This window comes from Bos taurus, chromosome 14, assembly GCF_002263795.3.
Source record: "Bos taurus isolate L1 Dominette 01449 registration number 42190680 breed Hereford chromosome 14, ARS-UCD2.0, whole genome shotgun sequence".
In the NCBI taxonomy this organism is placed as follows: domain Eukaryota; kingdom Metazoa; phylum Chordata; class Mammalia; order Artiodactyla; family Bovidae; genus Bos; species Bos taurus.
The window spans coordinates 81787165-81807236 of NC_037341.1; the positions used below are offsets into that span (position 1 = coordinate 81787165).

At 36.9% G+C, this 20072-nt stretch overlaps 1 protein-coding gene across 3 annotated transcripts in view; it reads left to right on the forward strand.

Annotated features, from left to right (window-relative positions):
* The window catches only part of MTBP (MDM2 binding protein), a 76575-nt gene that overhangs the window by 369 nt on the left and 56134 nt on the right, over positions 1-20072 (forward strand). Inside the window, exons 2-11 of one of the 3 annotated variants that reach the window (NM_001193177.1) lie at positions 780-860; positions 6498-6571; positions 6667-6818; positions 8593-8651; positions 10218-10362; positions 11412-11529; positions 12427-12561; positions 14113-14207; positions 15012-15084; positions 18239-18356. In NM_001193177.1, the coding sequence (NP_001180106.1) occupies positions 780-860; positions 6498-6571; positions 6667-6818; positions 8593-8651; positions 10218-10362; positions 11412-11529; positions 12427-12561; positions 14113-14207; positions 15012-15084; positions 18239-18356 (1050 nt within the window). Of the gene's footprint in view, positions 1-8; positions 398-779; positions 861-6497; positions 6572-6666; positions 6819-8592; positions 8652-10217; positions 10363-11411; positions 11530-12426; positions 12562-14112; positions 14208-15011; positions 15085-18238; positions 18357-20072 lie in introns of those variants that run through there. The other 2 variants (XM_059874280.1, XM_010812245.3) reach the window with 2 other exon arrangements.

Below are 20072 nucleotides of genomic sequence, written 5' to 3' on the forward strand. Positions count from 1 at the left end.
AGCGCGGGAGCGGCTCAAGGGGCGGAGAGGACTTTTGGGACTAGGTTTTTCTGGGGAGGGCTGGGCGGAGGGGCCGCGGGGAGCCGTGACTCCTCCGGCTCGCCTGTAAGGGCTGAGGAAGATGCTGCCCGCACGCAGAACAGGGCCAAGGTTCTGGGTGCCACACGCCCGCGCTCAGAACTTGCAGACACAGTTAAAAACTTCTCGGGGCCTTGGAAATGGAATTTCTGCTCTTGAGACGTATATGCATTCAATAGGTAGTTCTGCCTCCTGTGTTCCAAGTGCGAGTCAGACGGAAAGCAACAAGATGGAAAGGGCTCTTACTCTCCTGGAGTATTCATCCTAACAGGAGGAGGCATTCCGCACGTGGAATAAGTTAAAAAAACAAGCGACAGATGTAAGACGAATCTGACCGTTTTTGCACTCTTGTTGATGCCCCTATCTGGAATCTGTTGCATTTTATTTAGTTTGTTTTGATGGAGAGGTCTTTTGAGGAGGAAGTATATGTGGCTGTGTACGGAGTACTGTAACAGGATTTCCCATCCCATTGATTTAAAAATGGTTTGGGGGAGGGAGGTTTTGGATTTGCATTAACTGGCAAGCATGTGCAAACCGGGAACTTAGCTATTCTCTCTGCTTGCTTAAGATTTATTATGTTAAACTTTGAACAGAGTAGATCTTTTATGTATCGTATGTTCTGGAGAGGCTGATGGTGAAATTGGAATTGGTCTACGTTGTGTAATTCTTGAGCCCAGCTGAGTTTGAGTTTTCTTTCTCAGACTTAAGAGCAGCAAATGTTTATCATCTCCTGAAAAGAAGCATTACTGCTTCACTTAGTCCAGAAGATAGTACTTTCCCTGGTGAGTACAACATACACCCTTCTTTTCACTGGCATAGCATTTGTATTGAAAATAAATTGAATTAATTTGGTCACATAAGAGTCCCAAAAACATTTGGTTTTTTTTCTTTGTTTGCTTTTGGGGGGATATTAATAACGTCATTTAATATTTTAGCTAAACGTATTTACAGGAAAATATTAGTGCAAAGCTATAATGCATTACCAATTAACACAGAATATATAAATATTTCTATAACAATTTTTATGTAACAGGATTTCTGTGTTATATAAAAATTTCATATAACACAGAAATAATATAAATATTAGACTAATTTAAAACTCCAGTCTCTTATGGCACAGTCCTTTACTTATTGTTACAAGATTTAAAAAAATATATGAATATACATTATTTGTCCATTACTATATTATATTCTCTGTCTTTAAGCTCAACAAGAAGCACTTGTTGACTGGGTGCAAGTCCTTGGGATAGGGAGCTAGCAAAAGAAATACAGGAAAAGCAAAAGGGGAAAATTGCTTTCCTTCATTTACTGATGCTTGGATATCATAAAAGTTGTTATGAAAATTATTTTATATTCTCATCTTGAGCTTTGTTCCCTTTATGAGATTTGCTTGCCATCTTTAGCTTCGTGTAAAATAGAGTAACGTGGCTTTATAAGGAGGATGTATGATTGTGTTCTGAGTACAAATACATTATTAATGTTCTTATAGTCATTTCCTTAACTGTTTTTTTTTTTTTCATTCTTACCTCTTACTAATTCTCTTAAAAGCACTTCATAATTGTCATCTTTTCTCCATTCTTATCTGCTTGAACTTCTTAAAAATCTTTTAACTTTTTTGATCATCCTTTACTTTGGAAATATTTTTTATCCTTTGGTTTCTATTGGCATTATATAATCCATTTATTACTTCTTTGGTCGTTACCCTCTTTTTTTTTCCCTTCCCTTGCTTGGCCTCAGTCTGAGAGTAGAGATGCCAGAACATGTCTGAAAGCTGAAGGGAGTTTCTGGAGGCCTCAAGGAGAGTGCACCTGTTCTCATGACGGAACGCTCTGTTCCTTTCTGTCTTCATTCATCAGAGAACCTGTCTCTTGAGTTTCAACTGTCATCTTTGGGGAATTATTTCTAATATCTATGTGCTTCCCTATCCTGTTTGTCAAATCCCGGTTCAGTTCAGTTCAGTCGCTCAGTTGTGTCCGACTCTTTGCGACCCCATGAATCACAGCACGCCAGGCCTCCCTGTCCATCACCAACTCCCGGAGTTCACTCAGACTCACGTCCATCGAGTCGAGATCCAGCCATCTCATCCTCTGTCATCCTCTTCTCTTGCCCCCAATCCCTCCCAGCATCAGAGTTTTTTCCAATGAGTCAACTCTTCGCATGAGGTGGCCAAAGTACTGGAGTTTCAGCTTTAGCATCATTCCTTCCAAAAGACACCCAGGACCGATTTCCTTTAGGATGGACTGGTTGGATCTCCTTGCAGTCCAAGGGACTCTCAAGAGTCTTCTCCTACACCACAGTTCAAAAGCATCAATTCTTCGGCACTCAGCCTTCTTCACAGTCCAACTCTCACATCCATACATGACCACAGGAAAAACCATAGCCTTGACTAGATGGACCTTTGTTGGCAAAGTAATGTCTCTGCTTTTGAATATGCTATCTAGGTTGGTCATAACTTTCCTTCCAAGGAGTAAGCGTCTTTTAATTTCATGGCTGCAGTCACCATCTGCAGTGATTTTGGAGCCCCAAAAAATAAAGTCAGCCACTGTTTCCACTGTTTCCCCATCTGTTTCCCATGAAGTGATGGGACCGGATGCCATGATCTTCGTTTTCTGAATGTGAGCTTTAAGCCAACATTTTTCACTCTCCACTTTCACTTTCATCAAGAGGCTTTTTAGTTCCTCTTCACTTTCTGCCATAAGGGTGGTGTCATCTGCATATCTGAGGTTATTGATATTTCTCCCAGCAAACTTGATTCCAGCTTGTGTTTCTTCCAGTCCAGCGTTTCTCATGATGTACTCTGCATAGAAGTTAAATAAGCATGGTGACAATATACAGCCTTGACGTACTGCTTTTCCTATTTGGAACCAGTCTGTTGTTCCATGTCCAGTTCTAACTGTTGCTTCCTGACCTGCGTACAAATTTCTCACGAGGCAGATCAGGTGGTCTGGTATTCCCATATCTTGAAGAATTTTCCACAGTTTATTGTGATCCACACAGTCAAAGGCTTTGGCATAGTCAATAAAGCAGAAATTGCCGGGGTCCAGCCCTGGTGGATCCAGGGAAATTCGAAGGGGAGACGGCTTCGGCAAACTGGATACAATAGCTTTAATTAAATATTAATTAGAGATATAAAGAGTAATAGAATAAGGATAGCTCAGCAGGAAAATTCAGCGGAGAAAAGATGCTGAATAACTTGGTTTACTTGGAAAGCTAATAAAATTCCAGGGCAAGGAATTTTTGTCACCTACATAGGCTGCAGGCGTCCTCCCGTTCTCCTGAAAGAGAGGAGACACTAAGGCCTCTCCGGTCAGATCTTAGAAGCCCAGGCATAATTAGTAGGCTTGACGAGCCTCCACGTTCCAGATGGGCATTCAGCCAGAAGGTGAGAGAAAGAATGACCTGGAGAGACCAGTCTTTCGAGGAACTGATCCCATTTTTTATTTTTCCAGGGTCTGTTTTTATACACTGAGATGTTATACAAAAGTCACGTGGGGTCAGCAGTCCTGACTTTTATTAAAGTCGGGTGCTTCATACAAATGTATACAGAGGTCTTAGGGGTGTTACATCATCTTCTAGCCAGGGGGCCTGCTGACAATTTATGGCCCGCTCCTTGTGACAGCGGTCAGTCAACCAGAACACTTATTTTTCCAGAGGTGATTATTCTTAAAACAGACGCCACCTTCCGAAGGCACCAGATTAAGTTACATTCCTATAGGGTGAGGGTGTAGTGGGTTTTAATTAAGGAAAGAATTTGCTTAGCCTAAGGTCTAACGTGATTAATATCGAAGGTTAATACTTATTTCTTCTATATATTCATTAATGTGTATAAGGGCAGGGGATGTGGAGACTTAGCAGCAAACATTGGCTCAACAAATGAAAAACCCTTCACCAATACAATTTCTAATCAGCCCACTATACTTATACTAATAGTTTTCTAACTTCTCTAAAGAACCTGTTTTTAGAAGGTTTAAAGCATCTCGTGCCTCTCACAGTTGGGAGGCTGTGAACAATCACATGTGGCCAGACAAGCCTGTCAGGCAGGCTAGAGAGCCTTCAGAGGAGTTTGTAAGTTGGAACACTCCTGTCATGCCCAGGAATTATTATTAACTGGAGCTGTAAGTTAACTCTTTTTCAGAGAGAGGTTGTAGGGGACAGCCGCCCCTAAAGTCAGAGGTGTAGGTGAGAGCACAAAGCAGTAAAGTAGGCAGACTCTGGTTTTGGGGGTAGATGCTCGAGAATTTCCAGGGGGACTCCTGAGGCTCGATCCCGCCTTGGCGTATGCCGAGCCTCCTTCCTCATGACCTTTGCCACGGGCGGAGTTCCTCACGCTGGCTCCCAGCAAGAAATAGATGTTTTTCTGGAACTCTTGCTTTTTCCATGATCCAGCGGTTGTCGGCAATTTGATCTCTGGTTCCTCTGCCTTTTCTAAAACCAGCTTGAACACCTGGTAGTCCTCATTAATTTTGCAAGTTGGTATAGTTTAAGTCAGTACTACTATTATTACAACAGGATTTTGATGGAAAATGACATGGTCAGTGAAAGACATGTGATTAGTTGCCTGAACGATTGCAAAGTAAAAATATTTTGTAAAAGGTGGATACATGGGACTTCCCTGGTAGTCCAGTGGTTTAGACTTTGCCTTCCAATGCAAGGGGTGTGGGTTCAGTCCCTGGTCAGGAAGCTAACATAAAAAAACCAAGACATAAAACAGATGCAATGTTGTAATTTTAAGTTCAATAAAGACTTAAAAAAAAAGTTGGATACATGTGTCTGGAACTCCAAAGGAGAATGGAGCTGGAGAAAGATTATGGCATCATCAATATATAGATGTCAATTTGAGCCATGAAGAAAGATGGGATTGTTTTGGAGAGTGAGAAGAGCAGAAAATCTTGAAATGAATTCCAAGGAATTCATTTTTGAAAGGATCTGAGCACCAGTTTTTAAAGAAAGATAAGTTTTGCACAGAAAGCAAGTGTTTTCAGGAGAAAGTAGTCAAATGTGTCATTTTTTATTCCTTTCTTAGTCTTTTTTTTTTTTTTTAGAAACACAAATCTATTCAGTGATCAGAGAATGGAGAACTAGGAACTTAGTTTACAAATCAATTTAACGTTGAGCAGGGGTGGGGGAATTAAGGCAAGATTTAAAGGTACGAGTAATGAGGGGAAGGCATTTGTAATGGTTTTGTGGGAAAAGGCGGCATTCTTCCTGGAACTGGGATGCCACCTCTTTTCTGCCCTTGTGTGGTCCTTTGGCATCTTAGTCTTAATGTTGAGAAGTCAAGTACCAATAGGACTAAAAACTTAGATTTAGAAACATGTTAGTCGTTGGTGACTTTGGTGGGTGTAGCTTCAGTGGCATGTTGGAGACAAAAGAACAGATGACATTGGATTTGGGAGGGAATAGAAAAGGTACATAGGAACAGAGACGGTCAAGTGTAGACAGTGCTTTCAGGACGCTTATCTTCCTGGAAAGTAGAGAGAGAGAGTGGGTAACTGAAAAGGGGAGATGAATTTAAAGGTGATTTAAAAAATAATTTGAGAAATACTTGTGCATATTTAGATGTTAACGGGAAGGAAATGGTAGAGAAGGAGAGATCAAAGATGCGGGAAGTCAGCGGCCTGGTGTCCCGGTGGAAGTCCAGGGAGTAGCCTTGGTAGGAAGGGTGGTGCCTCTTACATGTCAACAGGGAAGAATGAGGAAAGGCCTAATGGAAATGCAGGAAGGGTGGTCTGTTTATTACCTAATGGCTTCTATTAAGGAATTAGGGGGTAAAGTCTTGTGGAATTTTGGCAGAAATTGGTAACGAGATACCAATTTGGTAAAAAATTGGTAATAAAATGCACTTAGCATCTTTCTTTGCTAACTTCTATGAGGTAAGCCACAGTTACCATATATCTCCTTCCCCCTCCTTTGAATCCGATTTCTGTACGTTGCTCTAAATTTTCATTGATCTTCTGACTCATACCTGGGGTGACCCTTAATTTCATATCTTCATATAATATTCCAGTCTCTAAGAAGATCATCTCCATTTTAAAGCTATAGTTACTCTTTATTTCCTCTCTCTTAAGTAAGGCTGAACCAAACCTTCATGATCTTTGAGGAGGGAACCATTTTCCCTAAAATGCTTTGCATTTTTTGGTATTATTCAACAGTAATTGAGTGGGTGTATTTTTCAGCATCTTTAGATTTTAAGGTTTGAAATGAAGATTAATAATAATGATGTAGATTTTGAACTGCGATGAACTAAAGCAGAGTCTTCATAGAGAATGAACAATTTTGCTCTTTAGGCAGGTTTTCCTGTTTGAATTTCTGTATTTTATATATATATCAAAGTTGCATAATTCTCTAAGTATACATGCTGTAACATCTGCTTATTTGTGGCATTCTTCTCTTCTAATCAGTATGATTTTGCTTTCAAGCCTGTTCAGTGGGTGGTATACCTGGTTCCAGGAAGTGGTTCTTTGCAGTTCAGGCAATATGTGGATTTTATCAGGTAATATAAATAAGAAAATGGTAACTGGTGAATGTCTTTGTTAATACAAATAATTCCACGAATCCATTACTTAATGCAGTCTTTTGATACGTTAGTTTTGTAGTTCACACTGGGAAGAGATACATTTTGGTGCAGAGAAAGATGACATCGAAGATGTTCTTCAAACAAATACGGAAGAATGTTTGAGTGCTGTTGAGTGTTTTGAGGAAGAAGATAGCAATAGCAGGGAATCATTATCCTTGGCTGAGTATGCTTACATGCGTCCTATAATGTCTTTATAGTATTTGACGTTAGATTGTATTTTAGCCATGAGGGTAAGGATTTGATATGTTAGCAGTTACAGTGAGGGAATTTTACATAATTAAAAATTTCAACTCTTATTTTGGAAGATGGGCAGTTTGGGCCTTTAATTTGAATAAAATTCTTTAAAATGCACAAATTTGTATCTGAAAATGTTTAGCTTCTTAAGCTTACTTATTTGTAGGAGTCATAAAAAGTGATAATTAATGTGTCACTTGCTTGATGTAATATTTCAGGAGCTTGAATAGAAACTTTATTTAAGGTTAGTAGCTGGCATTCACACTGCAGTGTCACTTTCATTTTGCTTTTGAAACTGAAATACATCTCTTCAGTTTGTGTGTGTCTTCAGCGTCTCAGGCACCCTTAAAATCCAGAGCTGCTGAGGGTTATATGGGTGACTGGATTCATGTTTAGATGTTTTGAATTATAGTTTGACAAGTATGGTGATTTAGGTAATGTGAGTTGTGGTCATTATTTTTTTCTTCATGAAGTACACTGTCTCTGGTGGTGGTTTAGTTGCTAAGTAGTGTCCGACTCTTGCGATCCCATGGACTGTAGCCAGCCAGGCTCCTCTGTCCATGGGATTCTCCAGGCAAGAATACTGGAGTGGGTTGCCATTTCCTTCTCCAGGGGATCTTCCCAACCCAGGAATTGAACCCAGGTCTCCTGCTTTGCAGGCAGATTCTTTCCCAACTGAGCTACAAGGGAAGCCCACTAGTCATTTTGGTCTTGTGTAATACTGCATTACAAAAAACTACTTTTGTGTATTTTAATATTCATGTATTATATTTCTATAAATTTTTGCAGACTTCGAGTTTTCCTGTTTTCAAATCATATTTGTTTATACTGATTAATGAGGGGAGACGTAGAAGTTTAGAAAGGGCATTGAAATGGAGGCTGGTAGAAGTGGTCTTGACCTTGGGCCAGTCACTGAACTTCTCTGGTGTTTACTGTTTCATCTGTAAAGTGCTGAGATCCTTTTAGATGATTTCTAAGCTGCCTTCCAGCCTTAGGGCTCTTACCATTCCATGTTTTCTCACCGCTGTCGACGATGGTGAGTGCTAAAATAGTTGTTTCTAGCAAGTGACTTAATAACTATTTCCACAAGAGGGAGCTTGAAAACTGCACTTTACCATAAGATGTCTTAAGTTTTTTAAACAATGGTGAGTTTATAATAAAAGATTCAAGTACCTTTATGCTATATAATAAGCTATTTTGAGAAAAATTCATTATATGGATAAAACTAATAGATTTTTAATAGATTTTAAAGAATTGAAGGAGAGTGTCATGTTTTCTTGTCATCTGTTTTATGTCATTCAGAGAAAAGCAGTAGCCTTCTTTATGAGACACTTAGGAATATCTTACTTTGTAGGGTTCAGAAGAATGTTTGGGCTACAAGCTATGACTTATATTTCATGTACCAGATATAATTTAGGTGGGTCCCCCCTTGTCACTGTTGTTTGTTTGGGGAGTGTAGCTTAGAACTTGATTCAGGGTTTGGATCCTAGCTTTCATACCTACTACTGATGTGAACTTTAATTGAATTATTTAAAGTGAGGATAAAAATAGTATTAAGAGTATTGCCTCTTGGAATTGTCATGAAGATCATGAGATAATGCTAACATACTTAATATTGTGTCTGGCACAGAGATCCATTTGATTAATATGACCTAATTATGATTGTATATAACTTTTTTTTTCTACTTCCTCTTTTGTTTTAGCCTTTATGAAGAATCTGCAGAAGGTTTGCATCAGTTATCAGACAAGCTTCCTGCTCCTGGTAATACCTTATGGCTACTTTCAGTATTTGTATCTGGTCTTACATTGTGTGTGAATGAGCGATAAACTCAGTCTTTATGCTTGTGTTCTCACTTCTTATTTTTAAATTCAAAATGAAAAATGATTTTTATTTGAAGTTGTGAAAAAAAACATGCTCCACTACTTTAATAAAATACATTGTTGAGATATTAGCTTTCTTGTTTTCATTTACTTAGACAAAAATTAGAACTTATAAAATTAAATACTCATCTGTCTCCTTCTTCAGTTATTACTGAAGAAGAATCTTTCTACTGTCTACCATTGTTTTCCACAATGTTCTTTAGAACACTTGTCCCATGGCAACTCCTGGAGAAAGAAATTCTTTAGCATAGGTCATTTGGGTGAGTCTTCGATGGTGTACAGTCAGCTGTGTCTGTGCTGTTGTATAGAAAGTCATACAGTGGGAGAAGCCCGTGACTCAGTTTTTTTCTGCAGTTCACTTTCTTTTCCTGTAATGGGAAGCGTATTTTATGAAATACTGTATTGTTTATTCTTAAAACTGTATTTTATCTTAAATCTTTCTTAAGATGAATCAATTACTTGATTCATCAAAAATTTGATATACTTTGGCATCCACAAATACTTTTAAAGAGTTTTCTGAATATTTTCGTTATTGGAGTCGGATATTAAGCAGGTATTTGTTGTGTCTGTCATGTATCAGGCATTGTACTGGGAGCTGAGTATGCAGTGATAAGTAAAATATATGTGATTATCATAAAGGGCTTTAGCTCACAATCTAATCCTTATATTCAAGATTGTATTTTAGCATAAAAGATCTTATATGGAAAATAGCTGAATACATCGACAAATAAGCATCAATTTTTTCTATGAAGTTCAAAATATGAAATGTAGAGTTGCTATTTTGGCAAATTGAAATAGTTTCATTGTTATACTTTGGTTTCTGTTTGATTTTGATTTTTCTTATCCTTCAGTAAAATTTATCATTTTATAAAATTTAAAGTTTCATGAAGTTAACCTTCTTTCTCAGGAACCAGTGATATTGTCAGTATAATTGAATCTTCTGAGTGTTTTATTGTTCTTTAAAAAGAGAAATAATTTATTTGAGCATTACAGTTTTACACGAATTCATTCCCTTTTGTGTAACAAAATTAAGTATAGAAGAGCATAATGAATTGCACGTTTTTTTTCCCCTCTGTTCAGAACAACAATAGCGTTGATGATCTCACAAGCAATATATTATTAACCACTGGCACATAATTGGCAAGTGATTATGATATAGTTCATTGTTTTTCTGGCATATGCTAGCTATTTCAAGATAACATGGCTTTAAATCAAGTGATGAACATTTAAAAATTTCAAACTCCTAAAGATGTGTGTTGTTTTGAAGAACTTCAGAAATTAAAGTTAAAATCCTTCTTCATCTTCTAAATAAACATAAAATTCAGTTGTCCAGGATACTGTTTTGAGGCATTTCAGGTCTCACGTCTTTAAAAAGTTAGACTTAATCAACTGTGCTCCAAAATAAAAATGTAAAAAAATTATAAAAATGCCTTTTTTTTTTTTGTAGGTAGAGCAATGATAGATATAATACTGTTGCCTTCTGACAAAGATCCTCCGAAACTGAGAGACTGTTTGCCTACTGTAGGAGCATTAAAACATTTGAAGGAATGGTATTCAGCAAAAATTACTATAGCAGGAGATCATTGTGAAATGTAAGCTATCTGTGCTTTTTATTTTTACAGTTAACTTGGTACCCTGCTTTTAATAGACCCAGCATTTGAAGATTTTTAAAAATGTGAGTTTTATGGGGGTGGCCAAGAAAGCAATATCTTATGGGAAAACTAAAACTTTTTGACCAACCCAATATGTCCCACTGCAATTAGAAATTTTTTTCATTGAGAAGAACTTAGATTTTCCTTATTTCATTCTTTATATTTCTCAGAAGTTTTAGGTTTTTAGTAAATATTATGGATACTGTTTTTGAACCGTTATTGAGCATTATTCTCCAAACACATTGTGTATTTTTAAATAGGTTTGTATTGTCCAGTGAGCACCGCGATAAATGCCATGGGTGTATGGATACACTGGATTTATAACGTCATGGTTTTTTTTTGTTTTATGTGCAATGTAGAAATAAATATATACTGTTGTGTCTTAGACACCTGAGTAAGGATCAACTGTGTATTACAGTTTTGATCCTTAAATAGGTGTTGGATTTGCTCACTTCATGATTTTCTTCATTCAGCAGCTATTGACCACTGTCACTATGCTAAGCACAGCAGTGTATACTGGGGAATTACAAAAGTGAGATTTGGTCTTTTTCATTGAAATACAGGGAGGAACTGGAATGCATATAGTCAGGACAATCTGTCAGTGCTATTAAGGAATTTCATACAGAACTGCTGTGGGAACAGTTTAGGAAAGCAGTTCTTTTGAAGATAAGAATTTAATTCTTTCTGTCTGTATATGTGTGTACATATGTGTGTATCTGACATGTTAAAGCCAGTAAATAACAATAGGAAAATCTATTCATCTATGGCATTAAGGATGATTATTCATAATTCATGGTGATGTTGAGATTAAATGAACATATGCTGGAAACTTCTCCAGAGACTGATTTAATGAATGTTCTATATTAGTAGATAAAAGCAGAAATATAACCTTTACATTTTGCTTATTTAGCTTGTAGTTAACTATAACCATTAAATCTAAGTCAAATTTAAAAGCCTGTATTGAATTATCATGAACTTTTTATTTATAGAAATTATCAGAAAATTGCAGAATACCTTTCTGCTAATACTGTATCTTTTGAAGATCTCAGAAATGCTATTGATTCAAAGGAGCTATGGAGGGGAAAGATTCAGATATGGGAGAGGAAGGTAAGTGGATTTCTGTTATCACAGTTTACAAAGCAGGCCTTTCAACTTTATTTACAACACAGATAATATTAATGAATCCTAGTGAAAACGTACCATTTGAAGATGTCCTGGAAAAACACTTATCTCAATAGAACTTCTTCATTAATAGAAACGTTCTGAATTTATACTTGTACAATAGCCCCTTGGCTTCATGTTGCTACTAGAACTTTCTATGTGATTACTTCAAACACAGAACTGAATTTTTCACTTTATTTAAATTTAAATAGTCTCTACGATTGTTTTGGGCACTGCAATTCTAGAATGTAACATTATTTTAAAACATAGCTTTTAACATTAGTTGAGTTCATGTTTGTCCAAGGTGCTTTATTTCATTGCATGTAAGTTGTATCCACGTTGAAATAAGTATTTCTGGTATTTGATGTATTTCAGTCTATTATGCTTAGTTGCTCAGTTGTATCCAGTTCTCTGGGACTCCATGGACTGTAGCCTGCCAGGCACCTCTGTCCATGGGATTCTCTAGGCGAGAATACTGGAGTGGGTTGCCATTCCTTTCTCCAGGGGATCTTCCTAATAACCCAGGGATCGAACCCCAGTCTCCTGCACTGCAGGCAGATTCTTAACCATTTGAACCATCAAGGACGCCCCTGTGGTTCCAGAGAATGGGCTTAATATACTCTTGTGGGCTAGTGAAAGGCCAAGGAGAGCGTTTCATGAAAAATTCATGTGTAAGTTGAAATACGAATGATGTATACATAAATGGAAGAATTGCATTTTGAGCCGAGGAATCAAAAATGAATTTACATATGGTTTTTCTCTCAACTTTTATGTTGCAATAAGATGCATTAATCTTCGTAACTTAATTCATGATGCCTGTAACTGTGCTCTCTTTCTTTTCAGTTTGGAAGTGAAATTAGTTTTCCTGAATTTTGTTTAAAGGGAGTCACACCTAAGAATTTTAGTACATCTAATTTAAAAACTTGCTTTCTTGACAAAAAGATAATACCATCGAAGGATAAAGATATTTTGCCAAAGGTAATCTGTGTTTGTTTTTGCAATCTTCCATTCATAAATATTGTTGTAAGATACATTTGAATCTTCAGTTAACTTAGCTAATATATGTGCTTAAGTGTGCTCACTCACACAACTTTTATTATAATTGTTCTTAAATTATACTGTGTTATCAGCATTGAATGATGGCAAAACTATCACTGTTTTAGATTCTTTTCAAAATGAAATGATCCTAATGTTAGGTCAGTATAGGCCTGAAACCACTTCAGGTTTGAACTTTACCATGTGAGCTCTCTAGGATTCAGTTTGAAGGGAGCATGACACAGTGGAAAGAGAACAGGCTTTGATCTCTCTGTCTCTGTGTTCACACACATAAACGCATGCATCAGTTCAGGCACTCAGTCATGTCCAGCTCTGTGACCCCATAGACTGCAGCACACCAGGCTTCCCTGTCTGTCACCAGTCCCAGAACTTGCTCGAACTCGTGTCAGTTGAGTTGGTGTTGCCTCCAACCATCTCACCCTCTGTCGCCCCCTTCTGCCTTCAGTCTTTCCCAGCATCGGGGCCTTTTCTAATGAGTCAGCTCTTTGCATCAGGTGGCCAAAGTATTGAAGCTTCAGCATCAGTCCTTCTGATGAATATTTCAAATTGATTTCCTTTAGGATTGACTGGTTTGATCTTTTTGCTGTCCAAGGGACTCTCAAGAGTCTCCTCCATCACCACAGTTCAAAAGCATCAATACTTCGGCGCTCAGCTTTCTTTACGACCCACCTCTCATATCTACATATGACTACTGAAAAAACCATACCCTTGAGTATACAGATCTTTATATATGTGTTGTGTATTTTTGTGTATACACACACATACATATACATAATCACATATGGTAAAATTACTCAGATTTCTGCAAGTTTAAAATTTTGTATTGTTTGAAGATGTTTTTGCTTTTCTTTGCGCTTCCTATTAAGTACGCTAACCCCAGCCTTGGAGATACCCTCTTCACTAGCTCACTCTTAGTTTAGTTTTAGACTATCCAAAGAAATCCTTAATCTTACTTCTTCGAGTGGAGCTTGCTTTGTTAATTAGCATCTTGGTTTCACTAGTTCTTTCTTTAATTACTTTGGTATTTTCTCCAAGGATTTTTTTTTTTTTTAATCTCAGCATACCAGTCAGAGTCCATTCTGGTGTGTCTTTTCTTTTTCTTTCTCAGTTTTTCAGACCCACTTCAGTAACCTAGCCTCCTGGCGTATCTGTCTGTCTAGCTAGAGATAAACAGGATAAGTTGAGAACTCTTGTCCTCTGTTGCTTACCTCTTTTTAGACTTCTTCCTGTAAACTCTTTCTAGAAACTTTGCTTTCTAGGAAATCTCCATGTTTATCTCTCCACTCTGAAAGCTAGAATTGGAATGGAAGAAATTCTTTTCTGTTATAGAGAATGAAGTGTTTGGCTTGCATAATGTATAAATACTGTCTTTTTAAGACCAATTTTAAAGGTTTAAAACCTGATTACTAATTTGTTCACTTTCATTTTATTTCTGGTATTTAAAAACTTACATAATTTTATTTTCTTTTTTAGGTTTTTCATTATTATGGCCCTGCTTTAGAATTTGTGCAGATGATAAAATTATCAGATCTACCCTCCTGCTATATGTCGGACATTGAATTTGAGTTGTATCCTTTTCATTTACATGTTCATCATAGGTCACATTTTCTGTGTCAAGTAGAGTTTTTTCCTGGTACTACCACATTTAAATATTTGGCCCTACTTTTGTGTTTCTTTTTTTTATAATATCAGTATACCTTTCATTGCCATTGTTTTAAGAGAAGTTCTACAACTTGCAGAAAAGAATCTTCCTTCAGGTAGTATATTTACGCCTTTAGGATAGGCAGAAGACTTCCTGAAATTATCACTCATTTGTGGGGTAGGGAAGAGGGAAAAATGTTAGGAATCTATGAAGAAAAACAAAATAATTTATATACTATTAGAAGGTTCAGATGTTTCTCTTGCCATTGACAGGATAGATAAAAGTGCTGTTCTACTGTATTGTTTTAAATACCTAAGTAAATATGAATGCCATCACATTTGTCTGCAAATATTCAGCGTTTTTAGAATCTTTTTAAAGAAAATATATCTTAAGACGTTTTAAGAATATACCTAATAACAATATTTTGTATAAAAAGAATTTGTTGTTGATTGGAAATGAAACACTAGTACATACAGTGTTCTTTTATTCAGAAGCTCCAGTTTTTAAAATTTCTGGTTCTAATAGTTTGCAGTATCCCTACTTCTTGGTGTATATTCAGAATCAGAAAAATAATTGTCCTTAAGGAGAGGAGTAATTCTGAGTTCCTGCAGTTTAAAATTTTTGATAAATGAATTTAAACATCCTGTGAGTTGGAGGATCAAACTTATTTTAGGAAGTTAAATTATTTGATAGCTAACCATTCCGTCATTTCTTTAACTCCTTAGTACAGGGGATTGACAAAAAACAGTACCAAGCAGACCTCCAGGTTGCTGTTGGAGCAGATTTCTTCCCTGTGTGGCGAGGTATAGAAAGTGGGGTTTTGTTTGTTTTGTTTTAAACTCAGTATTTACAGATGTGTGAGAAAAGGGAATATGTGTTTTTTTAATCTGTCTTTGTGTGATGATTTGGTTTCTTTCACATAACACATTGTTTTGGTCCTAATTCATATTAAAATATTTTGGACTTTATAACTTGAGTCCACTGCAGACAGGAAGTGATTTTTGTTTTTTTAGAAGAGATTTTCAAAAATAAGCTTCATGATTGGTAATTGCTTTAAAGTTTTAGGCTATGTTAGATTTTTGTTAACCTACTCCTTTCACATGTGATTTCAGTTCTGTGGCAAGATACTTATATGGCCCAGATGATAGACACACTTAAGTGAAACATTTTCCCGAAACGTATAAAGCTCTAGATACCCTCTTTTTGAAGTTACAATGAAATCTTTAGTCCTTAGTTTTATAGATAATGTTTCAAGTCAAAATCAAGCATATACCTGTAATTTGGCACAGGTATAAAGTAATTATTAATCCATCTATTGAAGATAGGCAAGACCAATCCTAGAAGACAGCTAAACTGTTGGTATCTATTCATGTCATATTTTCAGTTGTTTTATTTTAAATTTGTTGTATTAGATTGTCATTTTTATTGTTTCTTGGGCAATGACTATAGAATATTGGACTGTACTTTATCAGTCAAGGACAAATATTGGATCTTTAAATATATGTTCCTACTTTAAAGCAGCAAAAGGGATAATTTTTGGAAACATAGATTATGTAATTTGGCTGATAGATCTGTAAATGTGAAACAGTTCATTGTCCTTTTACATTGGGTTAAAATTAGTCTTCTACATTTTTTGAAAGAAAATTTTAAACTGGATGCTCATTGCTCGAAATAATCGTAGTGCTTTATACCATGGTTTTCATTTATTTATTCTTTTTTTTTGGACTGCCTGCCATTTGCTTGTTGCAGGTGCTGGAGAGAATAAAGTGGACAAGGTCCCTCCTTGGGAAGCTATCATAGTGCTGAAATTCTAGTGATTTATGTGATCCTAAGTCGACTTCTGAGCTTAAAAAGGATGTTTGATTATCCCCAGAATAAAAATAAAACCCTTTTAGAGGAATACTTATTAGATTAGAAAAAGGCAAGATAAAATTGTTAGGGAATCATAATATCTATTAATCATATGGGCAGGAACATTTTTGTTAAAGAGGAGAATTTATAAGGCTAAAATGATGATTGTCATATTAGTGCCTGCTTGTTTGGTGTTTGCCCCTTGAAAGGGGTTTGAAACGTTGTCTTAAATTTTGAAATAGAAGGTGAAACTAAAAGCATCATTCTCAGGTCTCTCAGAGTCTATCTAAGGATTAGTGTAGGAGTGAGCACGGCTTATCAGGATCCAAGTTTGTTGTCAGTATAGTGTAAACTATTGACATACATTTATTTTGTAGGAAATTATAGCGTATGTGATTTAGAGATGTTTATTTTCATTTTTGTAGTAAATGTATAATCAAAAATAGGCTGTTTCAGAAATGTGGTTATTTATCTGGATGGTGGATCAGGATATTTATACCAGGGTATAAGTTATGCTTTGAACGGTGTTTAGCATCTCTACATTGTTAAGCTGTAACTATAATTTTAACGGTCATATAATTGTTAAACTATAACTGGACTCTGATCTGGCATACTAACATTACAGCTTTGTCTGCCCTTTGGGCCAGATGGTCTTGTCATGCATTTTGGGCTAAGAAGTCTTCTTAATGCAAGGAGGAAGAACTAGGACTTAATGTTTAGAAAATTAAACATATATCTTTTAGAATTAATGATTATTTTCCTAAATATTTTTATTTTAATGTCTAATCTTGAGTATGTGGAATATACTTGACTTAAAAAGATTATGGCTATAATAATAAAGTAAGAATATTTAATTTTACCTTCCTTACTTTGCCCCGGTAGACTTATTTTTACAACTGTTAAGAATACGTAAGGAAAAATAATAAATAGCAGCAAAAAGTGTTAATTAACTTTGTATCACATATCTCGTGTAACCCATCTGTCTACAAAAGACAATTAAAAGTGACTTTGCTTTAGATTTGAGATGCCTCGTGCCTAAATTTCCCCCAAATTAAAAAAAAAAAAAATGTATATATCAAGATGTGCTGATTTTGTAGCTTACATTTCTAAAATAACAGGCAAAGTACAGCTTTCAGGGTTGCAATTTGTATTGTTCAGTGCTTAATCAAATTGAGAATTTACCTAAATATGTTATGTTGGGTTTGGGGGAACAAATATTTAATGAACATCTGTGAACCCAGCCATGGGAATATGAGGATGACTAAGTTGAGCTTGCTCATAAATCAGTTGGACACTGCTGTATGTTTTCTGGCATAGATTCATGGTTTCTCTGAATTTTATATCTGTTAGCATTAAGTCTCTGATATCTAGGAACAGAAGTTATGAAATTGCCTTTTGATTCTAATTTTGAAGCCAGAACAATAATCCATTTAGACTCAAAGTTATAAAATTATGGCTTAGTGTGACCAGAATCTTTTGAGGACAGATAGAATTTGTGGCCTCTCATTGATTTGCCGGAGAAGGCAATGGCACCCCACTCCAGTACTCTTGCCTGGAAAATCCCATGGAGCCTGGTGGGCTGCAGTCCATGGGGTTGCTAAAAGTCAGACACGACTGAGCGACTTCACTTTCACTTTTCACTTTCATGCATTGGAGAAGGAAATGGCAACCCACTCCGGTGTTCTTGCCTGGAGAATCCCAGGGACGGGGGAGCCTGGTGGGCTGTCGTCTATGGGGTCGCACAGAGTTGGACACAATTGAAGTGACTTAGCAGCATTGATTTGCAGATAGACAAAGAAATTATACCCCCAACCTGAACTTAAATCAAATATTGTAAATATGGTTTTCAGATATATGACTCAGTGGAAGGAAAAGGAATACCTATAGCTGAATACCTTTCTGTGTTTTTTGGCTTTTACTTTTTTGGTAGAGGTGAGGCTGTGTTTTGGGTTTTTGTTTTTTTAGATTTTATAGTGAAATTTTGGGGAGAGAGTGTTATTAAAGGTGTGTTATGTCAATGAAATGTGAGTAGAGAATTGTCAGGTGATACTGTTTTAAAGTTGCTTTCTGTGTGCAGTCACTAAAAGTATGTTCTGTTTTATCCAGGCTGGTGCTCTTTTTGTATTGCCGTGTACCATTGGTAGCATACTTACTCCTCCTCCCAGCCAGCTCAGTTCAAGAAGATGGAAGGAATATATGGCTAGAAAGCCTAGGACAATCACTGGTAAGCAGTCCAGTTTTCATGGTGTAACATAAATAATGTACATATCAAATCTGAAATAGAGATAACACTTCTTCATGAGAAAATGTTATTACTACTAATTAAGAAAGACCTGTATCATATTAAGATTTTTTTTTTTATCTAACAACCTACTGCAACATACATACAACAACCTTAATTCATTCGTAAAATATCAGTGTTCAAAAGACAGAAATCTTGGTTAATTAGATAGCTAATTATATTGAACATGGGTTTCTTAGAGCCATTTCAGGAAATAAACTTGTGGTTACAATTTTCTGATGAAATTAATAGAATCTATTTAACAACTTTTTATATGCTGTGCACTATTCTAAGTACTTTAGAAATCTTGATTCATTTAAATTTTATAATAACCTTATGAAATTGCATTTATACCCATTTAACAGATACGGAAAATTGGGGCTTGGAGAAATTACAGAGCTATTAATTGGCAGAATCTTGTTTTAAATCCTGTCTCTTCCAGTTAATAGCTCTGTTAACTTCTCCAAGGATTTGAACCCAGGCCTCTAATAATCTGTTACATTCAAGATGTCATTAGTTTCTATTATAAATTCAGATTATTTAAATCCAAACTAATATTTCATGAAGTAATGGTGGGTCAGATGTTAAAGTGACTTGTCCAAAGTCACATCACCCAAGTGTGTTCGTCTGTACTCTTCGCCAGTGTCTATTCCAATTGGACAGTGCTTGTGGACTGTGCCTTGTGGCTCAGCTGGTAAAGAATCCGCCTGCAATGTGGGAGCCCTGGGTTCAGTCCCTGGGTAGGGAAGATCCCCTGGAGGAGGGAAAGGCTGCCCACTCCAGTATTCTGGCCTGGAGATTTCCATGGACTATACAGTCCATGGGGTTGCCAAGACTTGGACACGACTGAGCGACTTTCACTTCTTTCTTTCGTTTAATTTAATTCTGCGCTTATGGTTAGCTGTTGTGCCCCATGCTGTGGTAGGACTGCAGACGCGTGTCTGCCCTGCTGTAATCTCTGGACATGCTCTCAAGTCAAGTGCTCGTGCTCAGCTGTGTCCAACTCTTTGTGCCCCCATGGACGGTAGCCCGCCAGGCTCCTCTGTCCTTGGAATTCTCCAGGCAAGAATACTGGATGGCTTGCCTTTTCCTCCTCCAGGGGGATCTTCTTGACCCAGGGATTGAGCCTGCGTCTTCTACCTCTCCCGTATTGCAGGCAGATTATTGACCGGGAAAGCTGTAGAGATACTGTAGAGCCCTAGAATGCCAAGGAATACGGTTTTACAATCAGTGGCTTCCCCAGTACTTTATAGGTGAGATATTGAAATACATGTTAGCAAATGTTGAATTTGAAATGCACCTAGTATTTATGTAGAAAGTTAAAGCTAGAGTTTAAAGTTTTAGATGTATATCTCACTGAGTCATCAGAGCAGGAGATTTAGAGTTTAGCTTACCAGCTGTTTTGTTTACCTATCTTAAAAGTCACCCTACTTCAGTTGAGTTCAGTCGCTCAGTCATGTCCGACTCTTTGTGACCCCATGGACTGTAGCGTGCCAGGCTTCCCTGTCCATCACCAACACCTGGAGCTTGCTCAACTCATGTCCCTTGAGTCGGTGATGCCATCCAACCATCTTATCCTCTGTCATCCCCCTCTCCTCCTGCCCTCGGTCTTTCCCAGCATCAGGGTCTTTCTCAGTGAGTCAGTTCTTCCCATCAGGT